The sequence below is a fragment of the Hyaloscypha bicolor genome, assembly GCF_002865645.1.
Source record: "Hyaloscypha bicolor E unplaced genomic scaffold K444scaffold_16, whole genome shotgun sequence".
Classification (NCBI taxonomy): domain Eukaryota; kingdom Fungi; phylum Ascomycota; class Leotiomycetes; order Helotiales; family Hyaloscyphaceae; genus Hyaloscypha; species Hyaloscypha bicolor.
Window position 1 is genome coordinate 84,354 of NW_020194518.1, and position 24,680 is coordinate 109,033.

At 48.9% G+C, this 24,680-nt stretch overlaps 13 protein-coding genes across 13 annotated transcripts; 6 read left to right on the forward strand and 7 right to left on the reverse strand.

The window, feature by feature from the left end:
- Nucleotides 1–590: 590 nt before the first annotated feature.
- Nucleotides 591–1,922, reverse strand: K444DRAFT_624832 (putative 3-oxoacyl-reductase FabG; the record flags this gene model as incomplete). The annotated part of the gene is made up of 4 exons (XM_024882453.1): nucleotides 591–725; nucleotides 779–1,330; nucleotides 1,380–1,521; nucleotides 1,804–1,922. 4 exons carry the CDS (start codon nucleotides 1,920–1,922, stop codon nucleotides 591–593), a joined length of 948 nt encoding a protein of 315 aa, XP_024742116.1.
- Nucleotides 1,923–2,045: 123 nt separating this feature from the next.
- K444DRAFT_174184 (uncharacterized protein) lies at nucleotides 2,046–2,864 on the forward strand. The gene has a single exon (XM_024870762.1). It carries the CDS (start codon nucleotides 2,144–2,146, stop codon nucleotides 2,651–2,653), a length of 510 nt encoding a protein of 169 aa, XP_024742117.1. The 5' UTR covers nucleotides 2,046–2,143; the 3' UTR covers nucleotides 2,654–2,864.
- A 211-nt stretch (nucleotides 2,865–3,075) lies between these two features.
- Nucleotides 3,076–4,696, forward strand: K444DRAFT_640206 (glutamine synthetase-like protein; the record flags this gene model as incomplete). Its single annotated transcript, XM_024884471.1, has 4 exons — nucleotides 3,076–3,508; nucleotides 3,560–3,878; nucleotides 3,924–4,613; nucleotides 4,666–4,696. 4 exons carry the CDS (start codon nucleotides 3,076–3,078, stop codon nucleotides 4,694–4,696), a joined length of 1,473 nt encoding a protein of 490 aa, XP_024742118.1.
- Nucleotides 4,697–5,812: 1,116 nt separating this feature from the next.
- K444DRAFT_174346 (uncharacterized protein) lies at nucleotides 5,813–7,165 on the forward strand. The gene is made up of 2 exons (XM_024870763.1): nucleotides 5,813–6,180; nucleotides 6,236–7,165. The coding sequence occupies exons 1-2, from the start codon at nucleotides 5,923–5,925 to the stop codon at nucleotides 6,962–6,964; spliced, it is 987 nt and encodes a 328-aa protein (XP_024742119.1). The 5' UTR covers nucleotides 5,813–5,922; the 3' UTR covers nucleotides 6,965–7,165.
- Nucleotides 7,166–7,366: 201 nt separating this feature from the next.
- K444DRAFT_659502 (YjgF-like protein) lies at nucleotides 7,367–8,181 on the reverse strand (the record flags this gene model as incomplete). The annotated part of the gene is made up of 2 exons (XM_024886360.1): nucleotides 7,823–8,181; nucleotides 7,367–7,725 (listed from the first exon to the last, which is right to left on the reverse strand). Exons 1-2 carry the CDS (start codon nucleotides 7,950–7,952, stop codon nucleotides 7,367–7,369), a joined length of 489 nt encoding a protein of 162 aa, XP_024742120.1. The 5' UTR covers nucleotides 7,953–8,181.
- A 301-nt stretch (nucleotides 8,182–8,482) lies between these two features.
- Nucleotides 8,483–10,733, forward strand: K444DRAFT_581230 (acetyl-CoA synthetase-like protein; the record flags this gene model as incomplete). The annotated part of the gene is made up of 4 exons (XM_024877740.1): nucleotides 8,483–8,824; nucleotides 8,878–9,461; nucleotides 9,523–10,436; nucleotides 10,490–10,733. Exons 1-4 carry the CDS (start codon nucleotides 8,737–8,739, stop codon nucleotides 10,731–10,733), a joined length of 1,830 nt encoding a protein of 609 aa, XP_024742121.1. The 5' UTR covers nucleotides 8,483–8,736.
- K444DRAFT_607778 (uncharacterized protein) lies at nucleotides 10,714–13,281 on the reverse strand. The gene is made up of 5 exons (XM_024879234.1): nucleotides 12,860–13,281; nucleotides 12,366–12,742; nucleotides 11,924–12,302; nucleotides 11,677–11,796; nucleotides 10,714–11,605 (listed from the first exon to the last, which is right to left on the reverse strand). The coding sequence occupies exons 1-5, from the start codon at nucleotides 12,963–12,965 to the stop codon at nucleotides 10,926–10,928; spliced, it is 1,662 nt and encodes a 553-aa protein (XP_024742122.1). The 5' UTR covers nucleotides 12,966–13,281; the 3' UTR covers nucleotides 10,714–10,925.
- Nucleotides 13,282–14,337: 1,056 nt separating this feature from the next.
- Nucleotides 14,338–15,811, reverse strand: K444DRAFT_607779 (ER to Golgi transport protein-like protein Yif1). Its single transcript, XM_024879235.1, has 3 exons — nucleotides 15,414–15,811; nucleotides 14,835–15,362; nucleotides 14,338–14,783 (listed from the first exon to the last, which is right to left on the reverse strand). The coding sequence occupies exons 1-3, from the start codon at nucleotides 15,696–15,698 to the stop codon at nucleotides 14,622–14,624; spliced, it is 975 nt and encodes a 324-aa protein (XP_024742123.1). The 5' UTR covers nucleotides 15,699–15,811; the 3' UTR covers nucleotides 14,338–14,621.
- Nucleotides 15,812–15,980: 169 nt separating this feature from the next.
- Nucleotides 15,981–18,233, forward strand: K444DRAFT_518708 (SRP54-domain-containing protein; the record flags this gene model as incomplete). Its single annotated transcript, XM_024873892.1, has 6 exons — nucleotides 15,981–16,217; nucleotides 16,281–16,569; nucleotides 16,616–17,317; nucleotides 17,367–17,824; nucleotides 17,872–17,940; nucleotides 17,988–18,233. 6 exons carry the CDS (start codon nucleotides 15,981–15,983, stop codon nucleotides 18,231–18,233), a joined length of 2,001 nt encoding a protein of 666 aa, XP_024742124.1.
- Nucleotides 18,234–18,979: 746 nt separating this feature from the next.
- Nucleotides 18,980–20,273, forward strand: K444DRAFT_519193 (alpha/beta-hydrolase; the record flags this gene model as incomplete). Its single annotated transcript, XM_024873929.1, has 3 exons — nucleotides 18,980–19,529; nucleotides 19,630–19,887; nucleotides 20,005–20,273. Coding segments are annotated over 3 exons (1,077 nt in total), but the record flags the coding sequence as incomplete, so codon positions are not given.
- Nucleotides 20,274–20,479: 206 nt separating this feature from the next.
- Nucleotides 20,480–21,417, reverse strand: K444DRAFT_607782 (putative ATP synthase subunit D, mitochondrial). Its single transcript, XM_024879236.1, has 4 exons — nucleotides 21,355–21,417; nucleotides 20,809–21,204; nucleotides 20,661–20,747; nucleotides 20,480–20,601 (listed from the first exon to the last, which is right to left on the reverse strand). The coding sequence occupies exons 1-4, from the start codon at nucleotides 21,364–21,366 to the stop codon at nucleotides 20,572–20,574; spliced, it is 525 nt and encodes a 174-aa protein (XP_024742126.1). The 5' UTR covers nucleotides 21,367–21,417; the 3' UTR covers nucleotides 20,480–20,571.
- Nucleotides 21,418–21,551: 134 nt separating this feature from the next.
- On the reverse strand, nucleotides 21,552–22,915 carry K444DRAFT_607783 (nascent polypeptide-associated complex, alpha subunit). The gene is made up of 4 exons (XM_024879237.1): nucleotides 22,850–22,915; nucleotides 22,440–22,690; nucleotides 22,214–22,272; nucleotides 21,552–22,159 (listed from the first exon to the last, which is right to left on the reverse strand). Exons 2-4 carry the CDS (start codon nucleotides 22,674–22,676, stop codon nucleotides 21,820–21,822), a joined length of 636 nt encoding a protein of 211 aa, XP_024742127.1. The 5' UTR covers nucleotides 22,677–22,690; nucleotides 22,850–22,915; the 3' UTR covers nucleotides 21,552–21,819.
- Nucleotides 22,916–23,012: 97 nt separating this feature from the next.
- K444DRAFT_553065 (60S ribosomal protein L14) lies at nucleotides 23,013–23,797 on the reverse strand. Its single transcript, XM_024876604.1, has 2 exons — nucleotides 23,661–23,797; nucleotides 23,013–23,603 (listed from the first exon to the last, which is right to left on the reverse strand). Exons 1-2 carry the CDS (start codon nucleotides 23,784–23,786, stop codon nucleotides 23,292–23,294), a joined length of 438 nt encoding a protein of 145 aa, XP_024742128.1. The 5' UTR covers nucleotides 23,787–23,797; the 3' UTR covers nucleotides 23,013–23,291.
- Nucleotides 23,798–24,680: the final 883 nt, after the last annotated feature.

Sequence of the window (24,680 nt, forward strand, 5' to 3'; positions counted from 1 at the left end):
TTATAGACTTTGATTCCGCGATAAGAATTTCGTCACAGCCAAGAGCAACAAGAAAAGATAGCTTTTGTTGTGCAGGCTCAGCCAACGATAAATATCATTAACCACCACCCCTTAGCCTTGGTAGTGGGGGACAAGTCCCTATCAAAAACCGTTGCCGAGAGAGCCAAGGGCAGACGGCTTAGGACATTTGAAGTCATTTCGCATCCAAACGACCAGTCACAGCGAAAAGCGAAATTTCTTCTGTGCCAAGAGACAAAATGGGCTTAAAAAGTTTCTTTCCTCCAAGCACCGATCCCTGTGGAGAAGTGACGTCGGCAGCCAAGCACTTGCTCGGCATTTGAAGGCGATTGTAAGTCTTATCTCCCGAGTGGTCCAGTCCAGTGGGGCTAAAAGTCCTTCACTGGGTACACGGCCAGTGGAGAATAGTTCATTGCATTGCAAATCAGAACTATCCATGACCTTTCCGAACGCCTTCGCAAAAGGGACATGCCGAAGCTCAAAATCGCGAAGTCGTTCTATGTGCAGAATTAATATCAATGCTAGACCGCCCAAAAGTCCAATTCATCCACCATTGGAGGATTTTCATTCATTTACTCATGCGGGACACCAGTGCCTCGGATAGCATCGACTTGCTCGGAGAGAAGGGCATTGTTCTTTGGTGCAGTAAGTGGAATGCCTTCGGGAGTAACATAGGCTTTCGTTAGACCACCATCGACTACGAAATCCTATGCGATTTTAGTCTTCTTTTCGAGAATTCAAGGGAACCACAAATACGAACCTGGCCGTTGACAAAGCTCGCCTCATCGCTTGCCAAGAACAACACAGCTTGAGCCTGCTCGATAGCCTCACCGAATCTACCCGTTGGGAAGTGAATCTCTCGTCGGTGTCTCTTAGGTAGATCGTCACCAAGCCAGTCCTGAAGCAAAGGAGTGTTCAAAGGAGCTGGGCAGAGAGCGTTGAAGCGGAAGCCTTCTTTAGCATGGACAATGGCAAGTTCTCTGGTCAAGGCTAAAACTGCACCCTTGCTTGCTGTATATGCAAGTTGAGGAGTAGCGGAGCCGACCAATGCAACAACTGAAGCAGTATTGATGATAGATCCTTTAGTCTTGTTGTGCTTGCGCAGGGCGATAATCGCGTGCTTGCAACCGAACCACACACCCTTGACGTTGATGGCTTGAGTGAGATCCCAGATCTTCTCAGGGGTATCAAGAGCATCAGCGTCGTCAGCGTGCATGATACCAGCATTGTTGAACATGATATCAACACCACCCCAGGAATCGAGATGCTCGACTAGAGCTTTGATATCGGCTTCCTTAGAGACATCACAGACCTTTAATTTGTCAGTTGCACATCGTTATATTCAACGCCAGGATGATTACCTGAATCTCAACCTTGTGGGCAGATGGTACCAACTGTTTAAGTTTGGCAGAAGCTTTCTCGAGAGCTGGAGCAGAGATGTCTGCCATTAGGACATTGGCACCTTCTTTGGCGAAGAGAATGCATGTTTCGAGGCCGATACCACTTATGTAGAGGTCAGCGAGCTTTCATGATATCATCTTGAAGAAAAGGGATCGTCTATGGTGGAAGACAAAGTGTTTCGCAACTGCACTGAACTTTCCAAGTTGTGGAGCCCACTTGTATGGGTATACATTGCGTTGAATAAACGGAGGTGACGCAAAACATATCACGTGTACGGTCGATGACTTGCCAATAGCCCTTCGAGTGGAGATATTCGACACTTGCCAGCGCGAAAGAGACCAAAGCATGCGGTACTAGCAGGAGCGAAGTGAAGAGAGAACGTACCCAGCAGCTCCAGTGACTATAGCATTTTTGTGGTGGAGTCTTCCCATGCCAAAGCTGTTGATAGTGTGGACTTTGCCACTGCTATTGCTGCGGGAACTGTTCGCGGTGTCGTCACCCATCTTGGATTTGAAAGTTTCTTGTAATTCTCAAAGGTGTTCTGAAGTGGAAAATCAGCTCTTGCTTGCTCCAACGCGACTCTCCCGTGATATCATGACCGAACAAAGAAAGAAAGAAAGCTGATCCGGAATGCTCGCTTATGAGGCCGCTTGTGCCAATGGAGCACCAGGAGTTGAGACGAAACTTACGAAGCTTGCTGGGATGAAAGCGATAAGAAGCGACAATGATCATAGAGAGATGGAACGAGGACAGACCGAGCAGAGGAAGGAGAAGAAGAAGGCAAATTACGGCAAAATTGTTGATGACACAGACACCATCTGGTGTGGAGGAGATGTGTCAGTTGGTCCGAGAACGGTGCTGCTCGTTATCTAAGCTCGCTCCCGAGAGGAAGAGCTCGAGTGCCGGCAGCACCGCTTCCTTCTTGACCGCTCATGCATCACCGGGCGGCGCAAAAGGGGAGATCACGAGCCATCAGCGAGACTGCTACTGGACAATTCCGTGCTCAGCTTTTGTTGCACTGGTCGGTTGCTATGTGTCAACATGTGGCACGCAGCGAGTATCAACGGACGACCACGGGCAACGGGTCACGCGTCGGGCTTTGACCAGCCAGGCCTTATCCGAATCCGTATCGAAATGCCGAAGATGGGAGGGCATTCACGAGCAGGGCTTTGGGCCACCTGCTGGCGCTGTGCGGCGTTGCATAGAGCTTTGTCACGAGACTGAAGGAGCTTGACGCTGCACAAATACACCAAGATCTGGAGATTCGGAGTCCTTTGTATTCGTACGACCAAGATCCAGGATGACAAAGGTGCGGCGTGCGGGCTGGGAATGCTCGTCGCCAATTGGCCTTCCGTCCGTGCTGACCGGGGTAGCTCCAGCCTTCCCAGTACCCTGTTAGCCTCTCTCTCTCTCTCTTATCGTAGCTCGTCCCCTCGTCGTCCCTCTGTCCTCGATGACATACGACCGGGGACTCGTTGACAGAACAGCTTCGTAAGGGGCACACACGGATTTTCGAGACTCTCTACAGCTTTCGAGGATCGATTCTTGCCAAATCGACCAACTCTAGGGAGCTGGAAGTTCTTGCCGAGCCTCACCTTCTCGAGTCTCCAAACTGTATCTCCCCCACTCGCCCGCTCCACCGAGCCGCAGGACATCATGTCAGAGAAGAAGGGGGACGAGGTCACAATCGGGTCCTTGCCCAAGCTTCTCGAAAACGACACCAAGGTCAAGCTTGCAGGTGTTGATGTCGATGGAATACTGCGAGGGAAGTTGATCTCGAAGAAGAAGTTCCTGGGAATTGCCAAGGAGGGCTTCGGATTCTGCTCGGTCATCTTCGGATGGGATATGCACGACCAGACCTACTTCAGAGAATTGAAGATCAGCAACGCAGATAATGGATACCACGACCTCATTGCTATTCCAGATCTCAGCAGCTTCCGGAGGATACCATGGGAAGATGATGTGCCATTCTTCCTAGTCAGCTTCTTTGACCCGGACTCAAGAAAGCCTGTAAGTGCATGCCCGAGAGGTCTTCTTAAGACTACGGTCGACAAGCTGCACGAGAAGGGTTATGGTGCAATGGCTGGAGGTATGTTCTTCCAAGTGGTCGTGCATATCAAGCCCGGCTAATACATCCCAGCCGAATACGAATTCTTCCAATTCAAGGCACCACCCGCCGATTCGAATGCACCCCTTTCTGAACGGAACAACTCCTCTACAGTGACATTCCTTCGAGAGAATCCAGTCAACACCCTCCCTTCCCTGACCGAGGGCATGTTTGGGTACAGTCTGACAAGGCCCGTACATAATCAAGAATACTATTATGGCATTTTCGACGCTTGCGAGAAGTTCAATTGTGGAATAGAAGGATGGCATACGGAAAGTGGCCCTGGAGTTTTCGAAGCGGCGTTATCGTTCGGTGAGATCCAACAAATGGCAGACAAAGCTGGGTTATTCAAGTGAGTAGCACATTGGTAACTTGGAAGGAAGTCTAACAACCCCAGATACGTTGTTAAGTCGGTCGCTACTAAATATGGGATCACTCCTTGCTTCATGGCAAAGCCAAGGCAAGGCTTACCAGGAAACAGCGGGCATATGCACATTTCGATCGTCGACAAAAATGGGAAGAACCTCTTCGCACGGGAAGAGAAAGATACTGAAGCAAAATATAAAGATATCGAGAATCTGTCAGACATGGGGCGATATTTCCTTGCTGGTTTGCTCGAGGGCCTGCCGGATATCATGCCTATAGTTGCGCCAACAATTAACTCCTACAAACGTTTGGTCGAGAATTTCTGGGCTCCTGTAACTGTATCTTGGGGCCTCGAGCATCGGGCAGCCTCAATTCGACTAATCGCGCCACCAACCTCGAAACCAGGAGCGACGAGATTCGAAGTTCGCGTTCCAGGCGCTGATGCGAACCCGTTTTACGTGCTTTCTGCGATATTGGCCCTAGGCTGGAGAGGCGTGGAAAAGAAATTGGAGATCAAGCAGGCGCCCCTTGGGAAGGGCCAGGACGTTGGCGGCAAGGCGGATCCTGGGGTAAGGCTCGCGAAAAGCTTGAAGGAAGCAACGGAGAGATTTATGAGACCCAAAAGCATAGCAAGGGAGGTTTTTGGGGATGAATTCGTCGAACATTATGCGGGAACAAGAGAGCATGAGATACGACTCTGGGATGAAGCTGTGACGGATTGGTGAGTTCTTCCAACGGTCTCTTTGAAGCATATTGTATTAACTCATGAATAGGGAAGTACGAAGATACATAGAGACGGTGTGATGCAATTACCTCCTGCATTTTAGCGTCGCGCTTCTTTAGAAACTATACCGTTTATGCATTGCCGGTACGTACTATATACAGCAATTTGCTGGAGATTTGCTGTAGTGAGGAGCTCGTGCTCGAGCTCGCCACCAAAGCAAGCTCCATAAACTTACTCCGCGTGAACATTTCAAATCATGAAAGTCACCTCTGGCGAGTCCCGAAGCTTTCACAATTGACAAGACACGAAAAAGGCTGCCAAGTTGCCAGCAAATACACACATATAGAACTAACGCAATGTAAATCATTGGAAACTTCATTCCCACGAGTCCCATGACAAAACACTCGGGCTCGGCAACAAAAAGCACCATTCATCAGTAAGAATCTAGAGCACGCCTCATCCCAGCCTTCGGATCCTCCCCACTCCGAAAGAGGCGCCCGCCGATCCTCTTCATTCTCACAGCCACCAGCCTACTAAGGCGAACTATCAGGAAGCTTAAAGTTAAGCTTAGCGATGTGGAACCAGAATGGGAACAAACGCTTCCGTGACGAGGGGCTTCGTGTTGTGCGCCTGGCACTAATTGGCTGCTTGGACTCTTCAATTTCTCGCTTGGGAGTTTTTGTGTTTCTTTTGTATATTTTTGTCTCTCCCCCGACGTCATGAAGACGGGAGAGCCGGGTACTCGAAAGCTAAGGGAGGCGGGCACTCTTCAAATGTAGATGCCTACCCTGCGATGATGCTTCAAGTCTCTGAAGGGAACGTAAGCTGAGAAGCTCCAGCATATGCAGGGTAGCCCCTTCTCCGCATGACTTTGCCCCAATCCATCCAAAATATGTACTTCTTCCTCGAATCATGAAGCTAGCCTGAATTCGGGGACATGGAAATTGGAATAGATTCTCCAGCTTCCCTGACTTCCCGGGCTGCGCATCTTTGCACGGGACTACGAGCTTCCAGGCCAAGGGGCTAATGTCTCTCGATAGTGCTGAATGGCAACATGCCAGGCACATTGTGAATGACCAGGCCTGAACGGCGTCTTAGTCCTCTTCGGAAAAGTCTCTGCGGTTTCTATATTGCGGTTCACGACGGCGTGGGTAATCCCCCGCTCTTCTAAGTGTCATTCATCTCTTCTAGCATTTGCTATATTAGAGCTGCTCCCGTTGTCCCCTTCCTGTTTTCCGTCTCGACATCCTCATTCTCTACCCACACTCCGCAACACAACAACACTATCTTTATATACTTCCTCAAAATGCGTTACTCATCCCTTCTCCCCGTGCTTGCAGCTGGCCTCACTGCCGCCGCTCCAGTCGAGCAGCGTGATGTTGCCATAGACTTCAACCCTCCAGGGGGCGATGTTACCATCCTCAACTATGCTCTTACGCTCGAGTATCTCGAGCGAAATTTTTATCAAGAAGGTCTGGCCAACTATACTCAAGCCGACTTTGTCGCTGCTGGGTTTCCGGATCCCTTCTATGCCAACTTGTGTGAGATCTACTATGACGAGAAGGTTAGTCTTCTGTGAAATTTTGGGTTGGGATTGTGCTGGTGCTAATGGAGCATAGACTCACGTCTCGTTCCTCGCTGGTGCTCTTGGCACCGCTGCTGTCCATGAAGCTACATACTCTTTCCCCTCAACCACCCCTGCTTCGTTCGTTGCTCTCTCCTCCGTCCTCGAGGGGGTGGGTGTTTCTGCCTACCTTGGTGCTGCTGCTGCAATTGTCGACAAGAGTTACCTTACAGTCGCCGGCTCCATCCTGACCGTCGAGTCCCGCCACTCCTCCTACATCCGCGCCGCCCTCAAGGAGTCTCCCTTCCCCAAGCCATTCGACACCCCCCTCGACTTCAACGACGTCTACTCCCTCGCCGCACAATTCATCACTGGCTTCGCCCCCGGCGATCCCGCCCTTCCATTCAAGGCCTTCCCAGCCCTCACCCTCCAACCATCGCAATACCCATACACCGCCGGCTCCAGCCCTGTAACCTTCACCCACGCATACAAGAACGCCCTTGCCGCGAACCTGATCTCTGGCGACGAGCCAGTGTATGCTGTCTTCTTCTCTGGTCTTGACACCTACTATGTCAAGACATACGTCACCAAAGGAAACAGCGGCGACTTGAAGGTTACGAGCCTTCCCGGCGCGACTGCAACGATGCTGGCGCCTACTGGACAGGTGTATGTCGTGCTCAGCACGGCGGATGGTGTGAGCAGCAAGGTTTCGGATGAGAATACCATCTCAGGTGTTGGTGTTCTCGAGGTTAACCCTGTTGGACAGAGGACTGGTGTCTTTTAAAAGAGACTGTGATGAGTGGTGCAAAGTGAAAAAGAAATAGGAAATAATGTACAGTACTCGGATGAAATGAAATGGGATAGTAATGATAATTTGTCACCATGACTTATCTTGCCCTTCCTCATCTGTGACGTGTTTGGTGACTTTCTATTCGTTGAATGAATAACTTCATGTTGAAAGATTGTCATCGTAGTTGGAGGAATGGAAAAATATAGAGGTTTTCACACTTCACGTGCACTGAAGCTCACGTCAAAGAACGCATTGTCCAGCACTGGCTGAGATATCCCCTATTTTTGTCACTGCTTGCAAGAAGTCGCGAGGATAAGAAATTCAGATGAAACCCAAAAGGCCATCGCAAAATTAAAAGATATCCTTGCTAAACACCTACCTGCTGTCCAAACCTACCTAAACCATCGCAATAACATCCAACGCAATCCTCGAACTATACTCCAGCTTCGAGACCTCCACCACAGTCCTCGCCGGCTTACTCTCAAAATACGCCTTGTAAACCATCTCAAAGATATCTCGATATCCACTCGGCAGATCAGCCAAAATATACACCGTGACCTTCACAACTTGCTGGAACGAACTTCCTCCCGCAACCAGAATGGCAGAGATATCATGCATGCACTGCTCAATGGCATCAACAGGCTGCATGATGCGTATCACGCCTCCATCGCGCCGTTGGTCGCGTGACATCTGCCCGGAGATGAAGAGCAGGGAGGGTGTGCGGATTGCTTGGGACTGAGGGGTGTTAGATAGAACTGGCTAAATGAAGCAGGAAAGAGCGTGCGTGGAATGCCGTTGCTGGGATATTGTTAGTTGGTTGGTGAGGGGCGACGTCTGAGGGAGGAGACGAACGTGCTGGTGCTCGGGGAGCTTTCACTTCGGTGATGCCTTCGGGGCGGGCGAGCTCGGGCTCGGGGATCGCGCTTGAGGCGCCATCTTCGAGATCTTGCGGTAGTAGGGGAGTTTGTTCGATGGTCGTCATTGTGGTGAAGGCTCAGAGCGAGCGCGGATATTTGGGATGAAGCTGTTCTTAGCAAGTGGAGGGTGGACAGGATCGAAAAGGGAACCGTGCCATTCTGCAGGCCCACCCCCACACTATTTGCTTTTTCTCCGCCTTCAGAGCTTCTGCTCTGGTGAACTTTCCAGGCAGGTGGCCTGTTGTTCGTAGTTTGAACTACTAGCGGAATTTCGAGGTATCTGGAAGCTCAAAACGCTGCGGAGAGCATCAGAAAAATAACAACCAGCTCCGTCCACAGCTTCTGGCCGAGGAGCAATGATCGATTGGACTCGAAAAGCCGGCAAACGGCGCGATGCCCCTCAACAGAAGTTGCATTCAGGCCAATGAGCGCTGAATTCGACCTCGGGGCCGCAAAATCCGGGGAGGGGCAGGAGCCTCGGCCTGTTGGGATGCCGACGGTGAGAACAATGTGGGGGAATTGCTTCCTTGCAATCTCAACTTTGACCTTCTGGTGAGGCCAAGTGTCATTCATAGTCTTTCTTTTGTTGCCAGGAAGGACTGGGACAATTGGCAGTTCGTTTGGCCAATTGAAAAGAGGGGAGAAACGTCTCCTGAGATGGCTCTCGGTTAGTCAGAAGCCTATTTTGAGGCCGAAATGTCGACCAAGGACGACGAAGCTGTTGAGACCAATTCCGAAGGATTTTATTACGCTCCGGTCTAACAATTGGTGATTCAGAACCGTTAGCTAACATGATGCCTGTCAATAGTTACAGCAGCAGCCGTTGCTGCCAGCACAGTCTTGGGAGGAATGTACCTTGACGGAAAGTACGCATTGAGGAAAGATATATATGCCTTAAGACGAGAAAAAGCTATCATAAAGTTGTACATGAAAGCTGGTGAGTACCCAAATTTTGATAAAGGAATTTCTCTGACATTGTGTTTCGAATAGTTGCTCAGAAACGAATATCTCTTTACTACTTCTTCGAAAACGCCGTCAAGCGAGTTCCAAACAACGAGTGTATCTGGAGCAGAGAAGGCTGCTATACCTGGACCCAGACCTACGACCGAGCTAACCAATACGCTCAATGGTTCTTATCACAAGGAGTGAAGCCTCACGATTATGTTGCCTTTTATCTGACGAATTCCCCAGACTTTATATTTGCTTGGCTAGGACTTTGGGCCATTGGGGCAGCCCCTGCTATGATCAACTATAACCTTACTGGAAAAGCACTGATTCATTGTTTGAAAGTCAGTGGAGCAACTGTGCTGTTGGTAGATGAAGATCCGACCTTGGTGGCAAGAATTGAAGAAGCACGAGCTCAAATTGAGCGGGAGTTGGGGATGCAGATCCGTGTCGTCGATTCAGAAATCAAGAAGGGAATCAGCAGTCAAGAGACTGAGAGAGCACCAGATGTTTACCGGGAAGTGGTGCAAGGTAATTGGCCTATGGCAATGTTTTATACCAGTGGGACGACTGGGATGCCCAAAGGAGTTCCTTTTCAAATGGATAGAGGATTCCCGCAAGGAGGATCGGTAAATATATTTCCTCATAACAAAAACTTACCGTGGATGTTAAATGCTAACTCCACAGTAGAAAGCCGCAGGCTACAGTTGGATTGAAGACGATGACAGATGGTACCAATGCATGCCTATGTACCACGGTACTGGAGGAGTGATGGCGATCGCGGTCATGATGATAGGTGTCACGCTCTGCATCGGCAAAAGATTCAGCACCTCAAAATTCTGGAGCGAGGTGCACGATTCAAGAGCAACATGGATCACATATGTTGGAGAAACCGCTCGCTATCTTCTCGCAACTCCTCCTTCACCCCTTGACCGCGATCACCAGGTCCGATGTATGTATGGAAACGGACTACGTCCCGACGTGTGGCTCAAATTCCGAGATCGATTCGGAGTCCCTGAAGTTCTCGAGTTCTTCAATTCATCTGAGGGCGTCTTTGGATTAGCGGTTCATTGCAGAGGGGATTATTTCGCTACCTGTGTGGGACATCACGGTGCGATCTTGAGGCACCAATATAGAAATGTTATTGTGCCTGTCCTTATCGACCAGGCTTCTGGAGCAATTGCCAGAGACCCGAATACGGGTTTTGCTTATCGACAACCATACGAGAAAGGTGGAGAGATTATTGTCCAAGTTCCAGATGTCAAGAATTTTGCTGGTTATTACAATAATCCAGAAGCAACGATGAAGAAATTCGAGAGAGATGTGTTCAAGAAGGGTGATCTGTGGTATAGGAGTGGGGACGCGCTACGAAGAACTCCTGATGGCCGCTGGTTTTTCATGGATCGACTAGGAGATACTTTCAGATGGAAAGGGGAAAATGTGAGCACTGCCGAAGTTGCGGAGGTACTTGGGAAATATCCCGGCGTTGTCGAGGCTAACGTGTACGGTGTATCACTGCCCTCACACGACGGCAGAGCTGGTTGTGCGGCTGTTTATATTGATCCCTCTGTTAAGAAGCATTTCGATTTCGCTGGCTTCTTGAAGTAAGCTTCGGCGAGCCATTTCCTCATTTAATAAGAAGTACTAACAGACCAAGGCACTCGAGGACACACCTTCCTAGATACGCCGTACCACTGTTCCTCCGGATCGTCAGAGAAATGACGCCAATTCACAACAACAAGCAGAACAAGGTTCCAATGCGAGAAGAAGGCGTCGATCCAGCTAAGGTAAAGCCGCATGATAAGGTGTTGTGGATTGACGAAAAGGGAAGGGGACATACATATGTCGACTTCCATGTAGACCACTGGGAAGATTTAAAGCTCGGGAGAGCTCAACTATAGAGATCTCGAATCAGAAATATACAATGATATGGCACATAAACCAAGTCTATACACAAGATATCTCATTCCATACACCAGAATGCTACCCAGGTTTTCCCAAACTCCAGATCCAAACGCCAGATCAACAGACCATTACAGCCTGCTAAAGGAGAGCACAGGATATATAACCAGAAATTATCCAGTCTAACCACGCTACCGATAATTTCCTAACTCATAATGTGGCCCCGAATTCATATTTGCACTCAGCCCAGCGACCTCAACAGGATGTTGATTCGACCCCTGAACCTCATATCTCGGCGCAGCATCCGCCAATTCGTGAGCATGCGGATGCCCGGAAACCTCGTACCTCGCATGCTCAGGATGCAATTCATGCATATACGGCTGGCCATGAGCTACAGCTGTATTGTGTGCATCCATTTCCGTCGTCCCCAGTAAGACCGCACTTTGCGCCTCCATCTCCAACTGGCCAGCCAATGCAGGACGTTCCTTCTCATCCAAGGGCGAAACAGGACTCACTACACCCATACCCGGCGAGGGCTTTCTCACCACACTCAGATTCTTGCTCAGATTGTTCGCCGTATAAGTACTCGTGCCCGCCAACTCCGCTTTATCGAATTCATTGTTATTGTTCGCGTTGGCGTTGTATTGGGGGGCAGGAAGTGGAGGTTGCTTGGGTACCCTCCTGCGACGATAACGCCAGCCCACAACGAGTATGAAGATCACAATTATCACAAGCCCAACAGCGCCGCCTATTATGGCGGCCATGGGAATGTGCTTGGGCTTCGGGAGGTATGGGTCAGTGAGTCCGCCGGTATTGGTTGGGAAGATGCCGGACAATCCTGTGTAGCTTCCGCCGTAGAGGTTTGTTGTCACTGTGTTGGTTCCTTATTAGTCATATTCCCTAGCAAGTGGGAAGGATGGGAAACAGCGGATTTCATCATACCTGATGCCGTGATTCCTTTGGGGGTGACCAGCCCTTTCCCTGCACTGCAGTAGTATTCAAAGACTCCCAAGGCGCTGGACACGGCTTCACTGGCAGTTGTACCACACTCCACCTTGGCCTCTGCAACGAATTAGCAACAAGTTTCTTTGGAGGGAAGAGAGCCGGGAGAGAGCCGGGAGCATGTCTTATGCTTCCGACCAGTGAAATAAGGAGCTCGGAATATGGAACAAAGAAATAGGTTGTTTACCGCTGATGATTGCACTCGTTAATGCTTGGGAGTTCTGGTCTTTGATACAGGCGCAAGAAACAAATCCTAATGGAGCAGAAGGGCAATCGCCAAGGGAATCTCCGAGTGACATGACTGGATATGATATTGCGAATTGGGCACATGTTGCGAGTGAAGAGTATTGAGGAAGGTCGGTGATGTAGTATGTCACGTCTCCGGGGAGGTATGACGGACTAGGGAAAGCAGTTGTTCCTGCTTCCATCCCACAGTAGCCTGCGAAAACTGCTTGAGCCGAGGTGGTGTCCGCTGTATGCGTTGTGCCGCAATAATGACCAATATAAGTATTAATTTGTTCGCTGATGAAAAGGGCATTTTGGTCTTTGTTGCAAGCACAACTTGCCTGTTGGTGTTAATTTGGAGTTGAGGAATTGGGCCTGGGACATGGCCCGACGGAAGTGCTTACAAGAAAAGAAGCCGCAGGTGGGCAATTAGTATCGGTCAGAGATTGGACAGCATAGGATAACGCTGATTGAGCACATCCTCCCAATTCTGAATACGCCGGAAGATCAGTGATATACTGTGTAACTGGACCTCCTGTTGGAACCGCAGCTGGAGTTGCCTGATTGCAATATGCATCGAAGACTTTATCTGCACTGGTCACGTCCTCCGCGGCCGTACTCCCACAATAATGAAGGACATATGTAGATATGCTGCCAATGACAGCTGCGGAGTTCTGATCTTGCGTGCAGGCGCACGACTCTAGAGCCGTGACTGAGGGCGCACATGATTTCTGTGTGAGGCCTTGAACGACGGCAGATACAGCGGACCCTGCGCAAGGTGCTATTTTCAAGTCAGGATGGTAGTTCTTCAAAATGACAGACGGCCGGGAAAATGAATCAAAATATATGGGTACAAGGAACGCCGTTTTGAGCCAGAGTATTCAGTGAAAGTACTGACCAAGGGCAGAGAAGACTGCGAGATCAGTGATATATACTGTTGCAGAGGAGGTAACCACAACGAACACAGCAAGCTGGAGAAAAGACTGGAAGAAGAGGTGCCTCATGGTGGCTGGAGGTCGCTATCAAACCGGCAAAATTGATGAAGTAGAAAAAGAAGAGATGAATGACGAACAGTGACCACCGCGCCGCCGAATATTCGGAACCTGGGCTGCAGCCACTTGACTGCCTCCCGTTGACTGTGGCTGGCTTCTGAAGTCGGTGGGAGATGCCTTACCCCTGTCCGGCATGACTTGATACGAAAGAGCTCCAAAAGGAGAAACCCCGCGCTGAACTCCATCCCTCCATTCACGGCCCTGTCACGGCGCCACAGCGAGCTTGAAACGTCTGAGGAGATTTGGAAAAACAAAAGGGGTGTGCCAAGATCTCAGTGTCCTGGGACATTTCTGTAGCCTTGCAGATATTTATTTATTCTTAGTAACTTTTCACGCAGCCCCCAACAGTCACCACCAATGGCAAGCCCAAGAAATTATTTTGTGTAACATAAAGATGGGCAACATTAAGCAAAGCTAAGAACAGGGCTTAGCGTCAAATTTCATTCACGTCATTCGCTGAGATGATCCCTCTTCGTTCCATTTTTTTCATGGAGACGGGATAACTTCCAATCTGCTTACTGAAGCAGAGTCTGGCTAAAGGACAAGCTAACAGAGCCTCTGCGACGTAGTCGCAGAGGGACTAATGTTCATTTTAGCGTGTCTTGGCGACATAGGGGGTTTCCGGCCAATAGCTAAGCGTAGAAACCCCCAAACCACCGTAACCACCGCATTTAGAATAGACCGGGGAGTGTTTGGTGATCAGGTATCTAGGGAGGCTAGGTAGCGCTTACAAAATACAAATACACAAAGTTATCCTCCTAATATAAGTTTATACAGAGTTATACCAAGCTAAAGTGCACTAGTAAAGGCAGCTCGACGCCTCCGCTTGACAAATGTTGGCGTCGCCTATTTGGGTACGGGGAGGCATAGTTACTACTATGCCTGGTGGTTCAGCCGGTGTTAATTTGGATGTCGGTCCCTGCGACTACCTACCAGATTGGGATAACTTCGTGGGTGAACTTTCATATTTACTTCTTGAGTCTGGAGTGTGGACGCTGGTCCTGGCTCGAAAACTTACAGAAAAGCGTTTACTGGCATTCTGAGGCCGAGGAGTAGCTGAACTTCACGATCATATTTCGGATCATCGTTTGTCCATTCCGCCCAATTCGACCTCCAAGTCGCTCCAAAAGGTGCTCTCCAGACTGGGACCTGCCCTCTCCAATGCGCCTCTGTCCCGAGTCAAATGATCTCAAGTGAGTAACCAGAGATGTAACGATCTCGAAAAGGCGCTTCCAGCTCGAGTCTACCTCAGGAGGAGGGATTGTGAGGTTCTACCTCTGAATCAGTTCGAATGACAATAATAGATGTACCAAATAACACTACACCCAATACACGACTCGCTCCAGGAGAATTTTGAATCAGGATCTGGGGACATAGCCGACTTGAGCACTTCCAATTGTCAATAGCGTATACTTCTACATGGTCATTGAGCCTCGAAGGTTGTCTGCAGAGATTATGATACACAGGGATTTTGAGTCCCAGTTAGGTCAGAATCAGGCCTTACCACGAGAGACCCCTTCACCAGACTGAATGTCAAACATGAGGCTGTTCCCCAGCCTTGAATCTTCCGGGCGCCAGCACATGCCTTGTTCCGACCAAGAACGAAGATTAAATCCGTGTGAGAATCCACATGAATAAGAGCTGTAGAGGGTACGAGTATAAGAAGAGAAATTGGGTCCTTCGGCTCTTTTGTGACCGTGCTACTGTTTGCATTGTCCCTCTCTCGTCGTTCGAGTTTTCCGGAAGTAGGACATATTTTAAAGAACGTAACTAGTGTCGAGTTAGGACTCGTCCAACAAACAATGCTCAGCACGTGCTTACCAAAAACAGAGCGTTGGCCAAGAAGGTGTAGGAGAAAATTGTCCATCCAATCCACCCGCCTGTACCTTTTCCTCCATTCGAAATCTCGCTGACAAGTATCGTTGCAATTACTCCAACGAATTTGTAGCCAGAATAGGCAACAAGATCAAGCAACTGGGAATCATTCGAAATAGACAATAAGTAGCACCCGAACTTCAAAAGTAGAATCTCGATGCCGACAACGAAAAATGCGTATGTGGCGGTGTATCCAAGCAACTCTGGGTTGAATGCTCCTTGTAAACCTGCCATCATTGTGGAAAGGAGGATGTAGGTGACGAGAGCCATCAATGGGATGTACATATCCGGACTGTTGAGGTCGTCTCTTGGCGGTAGAAACCATCCTTCCTGACCACTTGGACCAATAGTCTGCTTGCGGGACCAGGGCTTGTGTCTCCAAGGGAATAGGACCAGGAAGAGCTTGTTGACCACATATGAATTCGAGACATTGAAATAGTGTTTGAGGGCGGAGAAATTAACGTATCGGTTGAACTAGACTTATCATCAGCATCATCTTCATTACACAGCTCCCTCTCTACTGACATTTTGTTCCACGTATTCTGTGCCATGTTTTAAAGCTGTTTGCCCAACCTGGAATCCCATCTGCGCCGTAGGGTCTGCCATAAAACCTCCATATGCGCCGAATGCGCTGCCTCCTCCCTGAGGGCCTTGCTGCTGGTAGGGGTTTCCATAGCCTGACGTTTGATGTTGCGGCGCTGGTGGAGGAGGTGATCTAAGTTGAGGAACAGTAGAAACATGCTGAGGTACAGGGTGGTGAAGCGGTGGAGATGTCGCCGGTGCAGGGTGCCCATAATTTGTTCGCTGCATCTTTGCAAATTATCGATAGTGGACACAGCAAAGATGCTGGCAGAGGGGTGCGGACTAAGTACCGAGGACGGGAAGAGAGATCTGGCTAGTTCAAAGAGACGCGCTTTTGTCGCGAACACCATGAATGTGTCCAGTTCTTGAAGGTTATGGCTCGCGAGGTCCTAAAATGCTGACTAATTTTTCGATAAGAAACCCTGGCTGGCTTCTTATCAGATGAAGGCAAACATTTCAAGCCCTCAAGAGTGACACCTCTTCCAAAATATTGCGCATTAAGTTCTCGAAATGCTCGACTCTTTTGAGATTCTCACCACTTCTGGTGTTGTGCTGTGGTCCAGATCATATGCGCCAACAAGCCCGTCTATCATCAATAGTCTCATTACGAATGTCTTTATTGAAGAACGAACGCTTCCAGGAGCTGGGATAGCCGATGACATCTCTGCAGCAAACAATCCTCCTTACAAGCACGACCAGCATACATTGAAATGGACAACTGTGAAGGAGCTGGGTTTAATATTTGTGGTAGGTTGTGACAATCCAACCTCGAGCTCTCCTCCACCAGTATCCTTACCTAACTGAAGGTAGGCTGTTTACCGGTCACTTCTACACCTATCCTGGATTGACAAACTTGTCGACAATATCAAGACGCTATTTATTGACCTATATGGAGACCAATTGAAGAAGCCACATACTACATTGGTTGAATGCCACTTTGACGAATATTTTGATCAACAGATACGTGAACTCGAGAAGACAGCACTGAATCAGGACACAAGAGTCGCTGAATCTGCTGCTCTGGTGGAAGAATCTCCTCCTTCAATCTCACAAAGCTTCGGGGATGAGCGTCCTCCTTTGCCTGGAATTCTATCAAGAGGTTCGCGGCTGATTTGACGACTTAGTACAGAACTGACTTGGTACAGGACAATCAAAGAACACCTTCAAGGACCTAACATCAAACGAGTCAACGCCTATTGCTACACCAGATACGTCTCGTCCAAGCACACCCGCAGGTCATATCCTCACCGGAAAGGCTGGACCTGGAGGAAAAGGTTCGCGAAGAGCTCGCAAGGCCGCTAATGCGCCCTCGGCCCACGCATCATCAGGCGAAGAGTCGTACGCGAAGAAGAATAGAGCAGGAAAGGCTGCTGCGCCAAAGAAGGGCAGAAAATGGGATGCCGAGGGGTTAGCAGACGAGGACAGTGGCACCCCGCTAGATTATTCTGCACCAGCAAATGGTGCCACATCCGGAGACGAGGAAGTAAAGGATCGGTCGGGAGCTGTTGAAGAAGTCGATTCGAAGTCATGGGGCTCTAAAACCGGTGGGCGGTTTGTTCTTAAGGATCTAGACGACCAAGTCCAGTCTATCTTAGCCTCTGCAGATGCGAAGAAGTCAGACACGGCAGCAGCACCAAGTGGTATAGTGGGCTCTAGCTTGAGTGCGATTGGTGGACTTTTCAGGAATGTTGTGGGAGGAAAGACTTTGACGAAAGAAGATTTGGACAAGGCTATGAAGGGTATGGAAGATCATCTTCTGCGAAAAAACGTTGCTCGTGAAGCTGCTATCCGATTGTGCGAGGGAGTGGAAAGGGAGCTCATTGGAGTGAAGACGGGGAATTTTGAGAGTAAGTGTCTCTGGAACTCTTCGTGGGGTCAATACTAACTTTCAAACAGGCGTCCAAGCCAAAATTCAGACCGCAATGGAATCTTCGTTGCAGAAGATACTAACACCTACCTCTTCGCTCGACCTTCTTCGAGAAATTGATGCTGTCACCTCCCCGTCTGCAGTTTCGCTGCAAAAACCAAGACCATATGTCATCTCAATTGTCGGGGTGAACGGAGTCGGCAAATCTACGAACCTGTCAAAGATCTGTTTCTTCCTTCTGCAAAACAAATACAAAGTCTTGATTGTTGCTGGGGATACGTTCAGATCAGGCGCAGTTGAGCAACTAGCTGTACACGTTTGTAACCTGAAAGATCTCACCGCTAGAGAAGGAGGAGGAGTCGAACTATACGAAAAGGGGTATGGAAAGGATGCAGCCAATGTTGCAAAGGATGCCATAGCTGTGGCAGCACAGAAGGGATACGACGTCGTCTTGATCGATACTGCCGGCCGACGACATAATGACCAGGTAATTTTGTATGAGCCTTATTTGACCCATTTCACTGACCATATTAGCGTCTCATGTCTTCCCTTGAGAAGTTCGCCAAATTTGCCAATCCAGACAAGATTCTTATGGTTGGAGAAGTAAGTGCTGTTATTAGTAAATCATCCTTCCCTGCTAATGTCCATAGGCTTTGGTAGGAACAGACTCCGTTGCTCAAGCAAGAAATTTCAATGCAGCATTTGGAAGTGGTCGATCACTTGATGGATTCATTATCTCAAAATGTGATACCGTTGGAGATATGGTTGGCACTTTGGTCAGCATGGTCCACGCAACGAATGTGCCAGTCCTCTTCGTTGGTGTTGGCCAACATTACACGGACTTGAGAAACTTGTCTGTGAAATGGGCAGTCGAGAAGTTATTAAGTAGTAACTAGTAAGATTCATCTACTGCGATGTATTGCACTTAATGGTGATCTAGAATCTTTTAAGGACGGCTTTGACCTCGGCCGAGTGACTCTGCATTGTGAGATAGTTAAGATTTGGGGCAGGTGAGGTGGTAAAACGAGGGCCAGATCGAATTCAGATTATCGCTCGCAGAGGGTGCCGGCTATTTCTCATCTGGGTGAAAGTCTCTGTTACAACACCGCTCGATGGATCAGCCTCCTCCCGGCTAAATGCAGGTCAGGTCGCTAGGGGATGTCCTATATATTTCCTTTACTTAATCCTCTTCTTTTAAGCCCCAATTTGTCCTTTTAAGTACCGGAAATTCTGAAACCGCTCGATCAGTATTGAAAGACATACGCTACGAAATTGATGAGGCTTGTAAAAACTTGGTTGTGTGCTAGTGCTTCCGGGTAAGCCTCTGAAGGGGCGGATTATTTTTAAGTATGTATATTCTAAAAGTTAAAGCGCTGCCTGGATGGAAATATGCTTCACAGTTGTTCTTTTTTGGCTCTTGCAATTTTCCACGAGCTCGCCTGACAACCTGATGCATCTTTCATCCACGCAATGTCTAGAATGAAATCAAATAGTAGATTGTCTGATATTCTTGACGGAGTGCTGATAGCTTTTTTAGACTACACACCTCAGTGTTCTCATAACCAATGTATCAAGTCGTAACAAAGGAAAGACCTCGTTTCCAACCTCTAGAGAGCAGCCGCCTCCAAATCCGGGTCCATCCTCGAACTTCAAAATGGACCCCAACCTCATCCTCAAAAAAGCACCACCTCTGCACCAAGCCTGGCTCGCTCACGAAGAAGCCTTCAATCTCCTCGCCGCCAAACCCGTCATCACAGACCCGAATGTCAGTCAGAAACTCTACAGCGAGACCTGCAAAGCAGTTAATGCAGAACTGCTCGCCGACAGAGACAAATATCTAACCGAGCACATCGCCACTTTGGAGATGAAATTGGAACCCAATCCAGGCTCAGCTAATGCTCATTCCATTCCTATCAGAAAATACTTCCCCATTTCATCCAGTCCCGTGACGAAGAACATTGTCGTCTATTTCCACGGTGGAGGACTTTACGTCGGCGATCTAGACAGTGAAGACTTGACATGTCGTCGAATATGTAAAGCTCTTAATTGCACGGTGTACTCGTCTAGCTACCGCAAGATGCCGCAGTTCACAGCTGATGACGCACTCTCTGATGCTCTGTGCACTTTTAAAGAGGTCGCCAGTCACAAGAAAGAGGGTAAACTTGTAGTGATAGGGAGCTCGTCTGGTGGACGTAAGTGTTGAGAAGAAATTCTCTTAATATTTCTTGCTGTCTCCTGCTTTTCTCCCGAGACAAACTATACCGACCAATTACTGACTTTTCCCTTACGCAGAACTTGCGGGCCAAATTTCACAGCATTATCGAACTCTTAAGAGCGATTTGATCGATGGGGTGTTGTTGAGAGGGCCAGTAACCTGTAATTCCACGGAAGGTGGCAAGTATTTACCTGATCGATTCAAAGATGTGCATACCTCAATGTCGAAAGCGTTTCATACCTCGTTGTTGAGCGGTGCTGCACTGAACAATGAGAACCGGACAACGACAGTGCTGCCATTGGAAGCGGATGATTTGAGCGGGATGCCGAGACATTGTAAGTGTTGGGGGAGAAACCTTTCCTATTTGCGACTGTTCCACGAGATTTTCTTAAGTCAATGTCCTCTCCCAAAACAATCCCAATTAAGCAATTACTGACTCCCCCGTTACCTAGGGATCCAGGTCTCAACAAATGATATTTATTACTCTGATGGCGTTTGCTATGCAGAGGCGTTGAGAGAGGCAGGTGTTGAGGTTAACTTGGATGTTGTGGAGGGATGGCCGCATACATTTTGGTTGAAGGCTCCATATTTGGAGAGAGCGGTGCAAGCGGAGAGTGATATGATTGAGGGATTGCGGCAGTTGTTGGAATGTGACGTTCAGAAGGTGAAGGTAGTACAGGCGGAGGAGAAGCTTATGTCTGTCCTGAGCGACAGACTGTGAGAAAGTTTCTGGACGCAACCTTCGCAATTCGTACGCAATTCATAAGCACCAGGAAACCTTCATTAGACACAGCCGGGAGGGGTTTAGAGAGAACCAAGTTTCCTCGACGACAGAGTGGGAAGTGCACACTTGTGAGACCTTCATGTGGAGGAGAGTACTGATTATCGATTCTTGCGTCTTGGTCAAAACACAACAATCAAAGTAGATTCCAGCCAAAATGCCAACATTGTTCGATTCTTCTATCGGACCGCTATTTACAGTAGTACAGATAACATAGGGAAAGATGCTCTGTGGTTGTCTACAGCAACGAGAGGTCGCCAAATTTTTCCTATTAAACAGTTAGTTGGACCTGGTGCGACTCACGTAATCCAAACAATTCAAACATACCTTGTAGCCTGGTACTGACCAGCGCCCCTTGGAAACGAGTTGAGATGTCTTCTCGTCGATGTCTGGGCGAGCAGCAGCGACTTCGTCCTAAACGCAAATAACCGTTAGCCCCATCCTTCGTGAAGTGTGCCGTCCCGGTAACACATACCACAGTGAGCTCATCAAACGGCCTCGCCTCCTCAATATTCTTCAACGTTGCCTCCAAATCCTCCAGCTCCAAATCAACACGTCCCTTGGTCTCCTCGGCATTCTTCACAGCCTGTGCCTCAAAAGCCTCAATCGCCTTAATCTGTCTCCCAACATCGTATGTCGCGGGCTTGAACGAATTGAAATGCTTCTCAATCTCGTCAACAACGGCTTGGTTCTTCAGAATCGAACGGTAGTGTGCGAAGTCGACTTTGGAGGACTGCTCGGAGAGTTGGGTTACTCGGCGACGGGCATCCTCGTTGCGCTTCTTGAAGGCCTGGAGGGAGGTGACGGTTTGGCCGCGAAGACCGAGGGAGGTGGTGACTTTAACCCAGTCGAGCTTGAGCGCTGCACTTCGCTGGAGAGAAGATACGTTAGCTATGATCGGAGGAGAGAGAGATGAACGCTTCGGCTAGCCTCCGTGAGGTACGAAGTGTTCCGCGCTTCTGACGGGCACAGCAGAAGTATCGACCTAACGGCTGGAAGGTAATTGGGCGATTGAACTTACTCCGGCTGCCATTGTGATGAGGTTGAGACGATTGAGGAGTGGAGAGTTGGGTCTGCTGAAGTTCTGGCGTCAAATTCCTGGAGCTTTGCCGAAAGCTAATAGTCACGTGATCGCGAGGAAGGTTAAGGTTCACAAATGGAATTTACGAGTGCCTTACGGATTGGTGGATTTGGTTTTGATGAGACCGTTTTCGATGGCTTGCGATTTGGCTTGGTTTACATTTCCAGAGGATTGGAGTTCTTCAAGGAGCCGATTTCCAGTCAAACAGTCCTCAGCAGCAAAGGATCACATCAGACAAGATCGAAAGCACTCTCTTAACAATTTCTGGAGATGCAATCCATTTTTGCATTTCAGAATATGTGTTTTCTCCCCGGATGTAGGGCATGTCCTAGCATCTACCATCACAGCTTCCCCATCAGCCAGGTACCCCACTGCAAGCCAGATTAACCTCACTGGTTACGGACCCTATATGCTGAGAGCCATAATAGAGTTGACTATGTCGTTGTCGTTCTCCTTCAATGCCTTGATAGCCTTGTTCCTCGAGACGCTTGCTTGGGTCATGACCAACTCAATATCCTTGTCCTCGAGACCAGTAGCATCGACCTCCTCTCCATCATCCTCGTCATCGTCCTTCTTGTCATCACCCGTATCAATGGCCTTGCCCTTGCCATGGTCGTGACCTGAGTGATCATGGCCCGAGTGGTCGTGTCCAGAGTGGTCGTGAGCCTCAGCAGCAGCCAGTTGTTGAGCAGCGGAAGCTTGGGCTTGGGAGTTGAGATCCTCAATCTTGGCCTCACCAAAGACACTTAAGAGAGTCAGAAGCTGTTTCATCATTTCAAATATAGACAAGATTGCTCACATGTATGTGTTGCTGGTGGGGGACTTGTAGACCTCAGGTTGGTTGATGACGAAGAGGATCTGTTTTGAGCATACAGATTAGCCAAAGCGCCCTTCGAAGTACCTTAAGGATTGTAGTCGAGAGCCAGGCTCTGCAGAATATTCTGCTTCCGGAACATTTTCCTACAGCCTTGGTGATGTTGTTTCCATGCCATGCCTCTTGAATATTGAAAATAGAGACCACTCACGTTCTTTGGTCTTCTCAGAGTGACTCTGGTGATTCCAGGAACTCTAGTGAGGCCGAGCTTAGCAATTGACTTGCGCGCCTTCTTCTCGTTGCGGGAGTGGACGATTGCTCCTCCTGCAGGAAGGCCGCTCTCGCCCGTCTCAACCTCAGAGTCAGAGCTCTCGGATCCCTCATCCTCGGCGGTGACATTCTTCGTGGGCTCATCATCTGGGAGCTCTTCGATACGCGGGTTCGACATGCTGGGCGGTACGTCTGCGGTCGAAAAAGTTAGCAGACTGACGTTGTCCGATCTTTGTGAAGATTTCAATATTTTGTCGTGTGCGCAAGGGTTGACCTTGTAGACTAGGCAGATTTTCAACTGCACTTCCGGACTTCGAAATTTGTTCTAACTGAAATTCCATGGGAACTCACCTAGAAGTATGGACAGTGGAGTAGGAGGAGATGTTCTGGCCCTGATGTTGTCAGGAAGCTCTTTGTGCAGTGGGGTGCGTTCGCTAAAATATCCTAGGTTGCCGAATATCGAGTTTCTCCAGAAGATGAAGAGCATAGAAGGCAAATTTCACAATAACTAACCCTGTATTTTTGAAAATGACTGTAGCTACGATTTTGATTTACGTGAGATATTAAAATCGATGGGTAAATCTTGAACTCATTTTCTTCACTCGGAGCACAGTCAGTTCCTTCACAGCCCAAAATCACAGCAATTATTTCTAGGAAGCACTTCATTGTCTTTTGAAGTCCATATGCTCGTGACGCCTGTCAAATTTGACGTAGGATACAAAGCTCCCTGAGAAGCAAAGGAATCCAGCAACCCAATGCAGTCATGCTCGCGATCCCAAACCCATCACCGCATCTACACAGCCTTGATCTTGGCCAACGACTTTCGGACCTCGAAACGTGCTTGCTTCCTCAATCTCATAACCTTGAACCGCTCGAAATCCGTCAATTGTCGTCTCCGCTCCTTTTGGCTGCGCTTCTTGGCCCACGCGCTCTCCTGCCACTTCGCTTCAATACCGGCCTTCTCCCATTGCGCCTTTACCGCACCAGTTCGTGCACCCCGGGGCAGCTTCTCGAGAACAAGAGGTGTGAGGATGAGTTGTGCGAGAGGAATCGATTGACGGGGGACAGCAGTCTTGGTATTTGTTGATGGACCATCGATGAGAGCCTGTGAGTGAGTTAGTATCCCACCCCCAATTTTTTCGACTCGTGCGATGCCACATACGCGCTTGTGATCGATGATCTCAACGATAGCTGCGAGCTTTCCATCTGAAGGACCTCCGTGAATGAGACAGACACGGCCGACCTCGACCAGTCTCCAAGATGATGCCTTGATCTCTGCGTCACCCATTGTGATTGATTCTGGAGGATGCCTGTCAGCTTGAAGACTCGTGACTGGCGATAGAGTTGTGGAAACGTACTGGGCGCTGGTGTCGAGGATTTGTCGTTTTGCTTGGTTGAAGAGACGCTCCTGCGATTTCCCAAAATTCGTGTGTGGTTTACCGAGCCCTGGCCTCGCTAGAATTTCTTCCGTGTGGCGCTAATGTGACACCAGTCCAAATGTGGGCAGGCGCGCCTTGAATCCAAGCTCAAAATCGAGAAACTTTTGAAGTTCTTGCAACAACACCTTGACGTCCTCACGATTACATTTGACAGGTCGAACCTCAACGTGCTCCCTTTGATTTTCCTGCCGTCTGGACGAATTTATAGGGCCTTGTTCTCGGCAGCAGTTATGTCGGATTTTTGGAAGCTAATTGTGAGTATGCCCAGCTCCTCTTTTCCATCCCGAAGATCCCTCCCTACTCCTAATGATGATATAATTTGCGATCGACCTAGCATGGTGGCACTCTCGCCGGAGTCGCTATATCGTGCTCGTGGATGACATTCAATCTTACATATTCTGAACATTTCCTCCCAAAGAAGCTTCTATCACCGCAGCATCTTCGAGTAATTCCGGCTGACCTCTTTAAGCAATGGTCTAGGGCTCGCAGAACCTCCGCATCTACCTATCTTCACGAATCTGTCTTCCATTCTTTCGAAACCGACGTTGCTATACCAACCTCACTGATACTAAAGATAGAATCCTGTATAGGGTGTCATTTGTGGATAAATGGTAAGCAACCTCATATTTCTTCTTTCAGCTCTATGCTGCCACAATTCCCTGCTATGATTACAACAAACGCACTGAAAATAGTGAACTTTTTGAAGTCATGAACATTCTAACCAAGATCACTGAGCTCTTTCC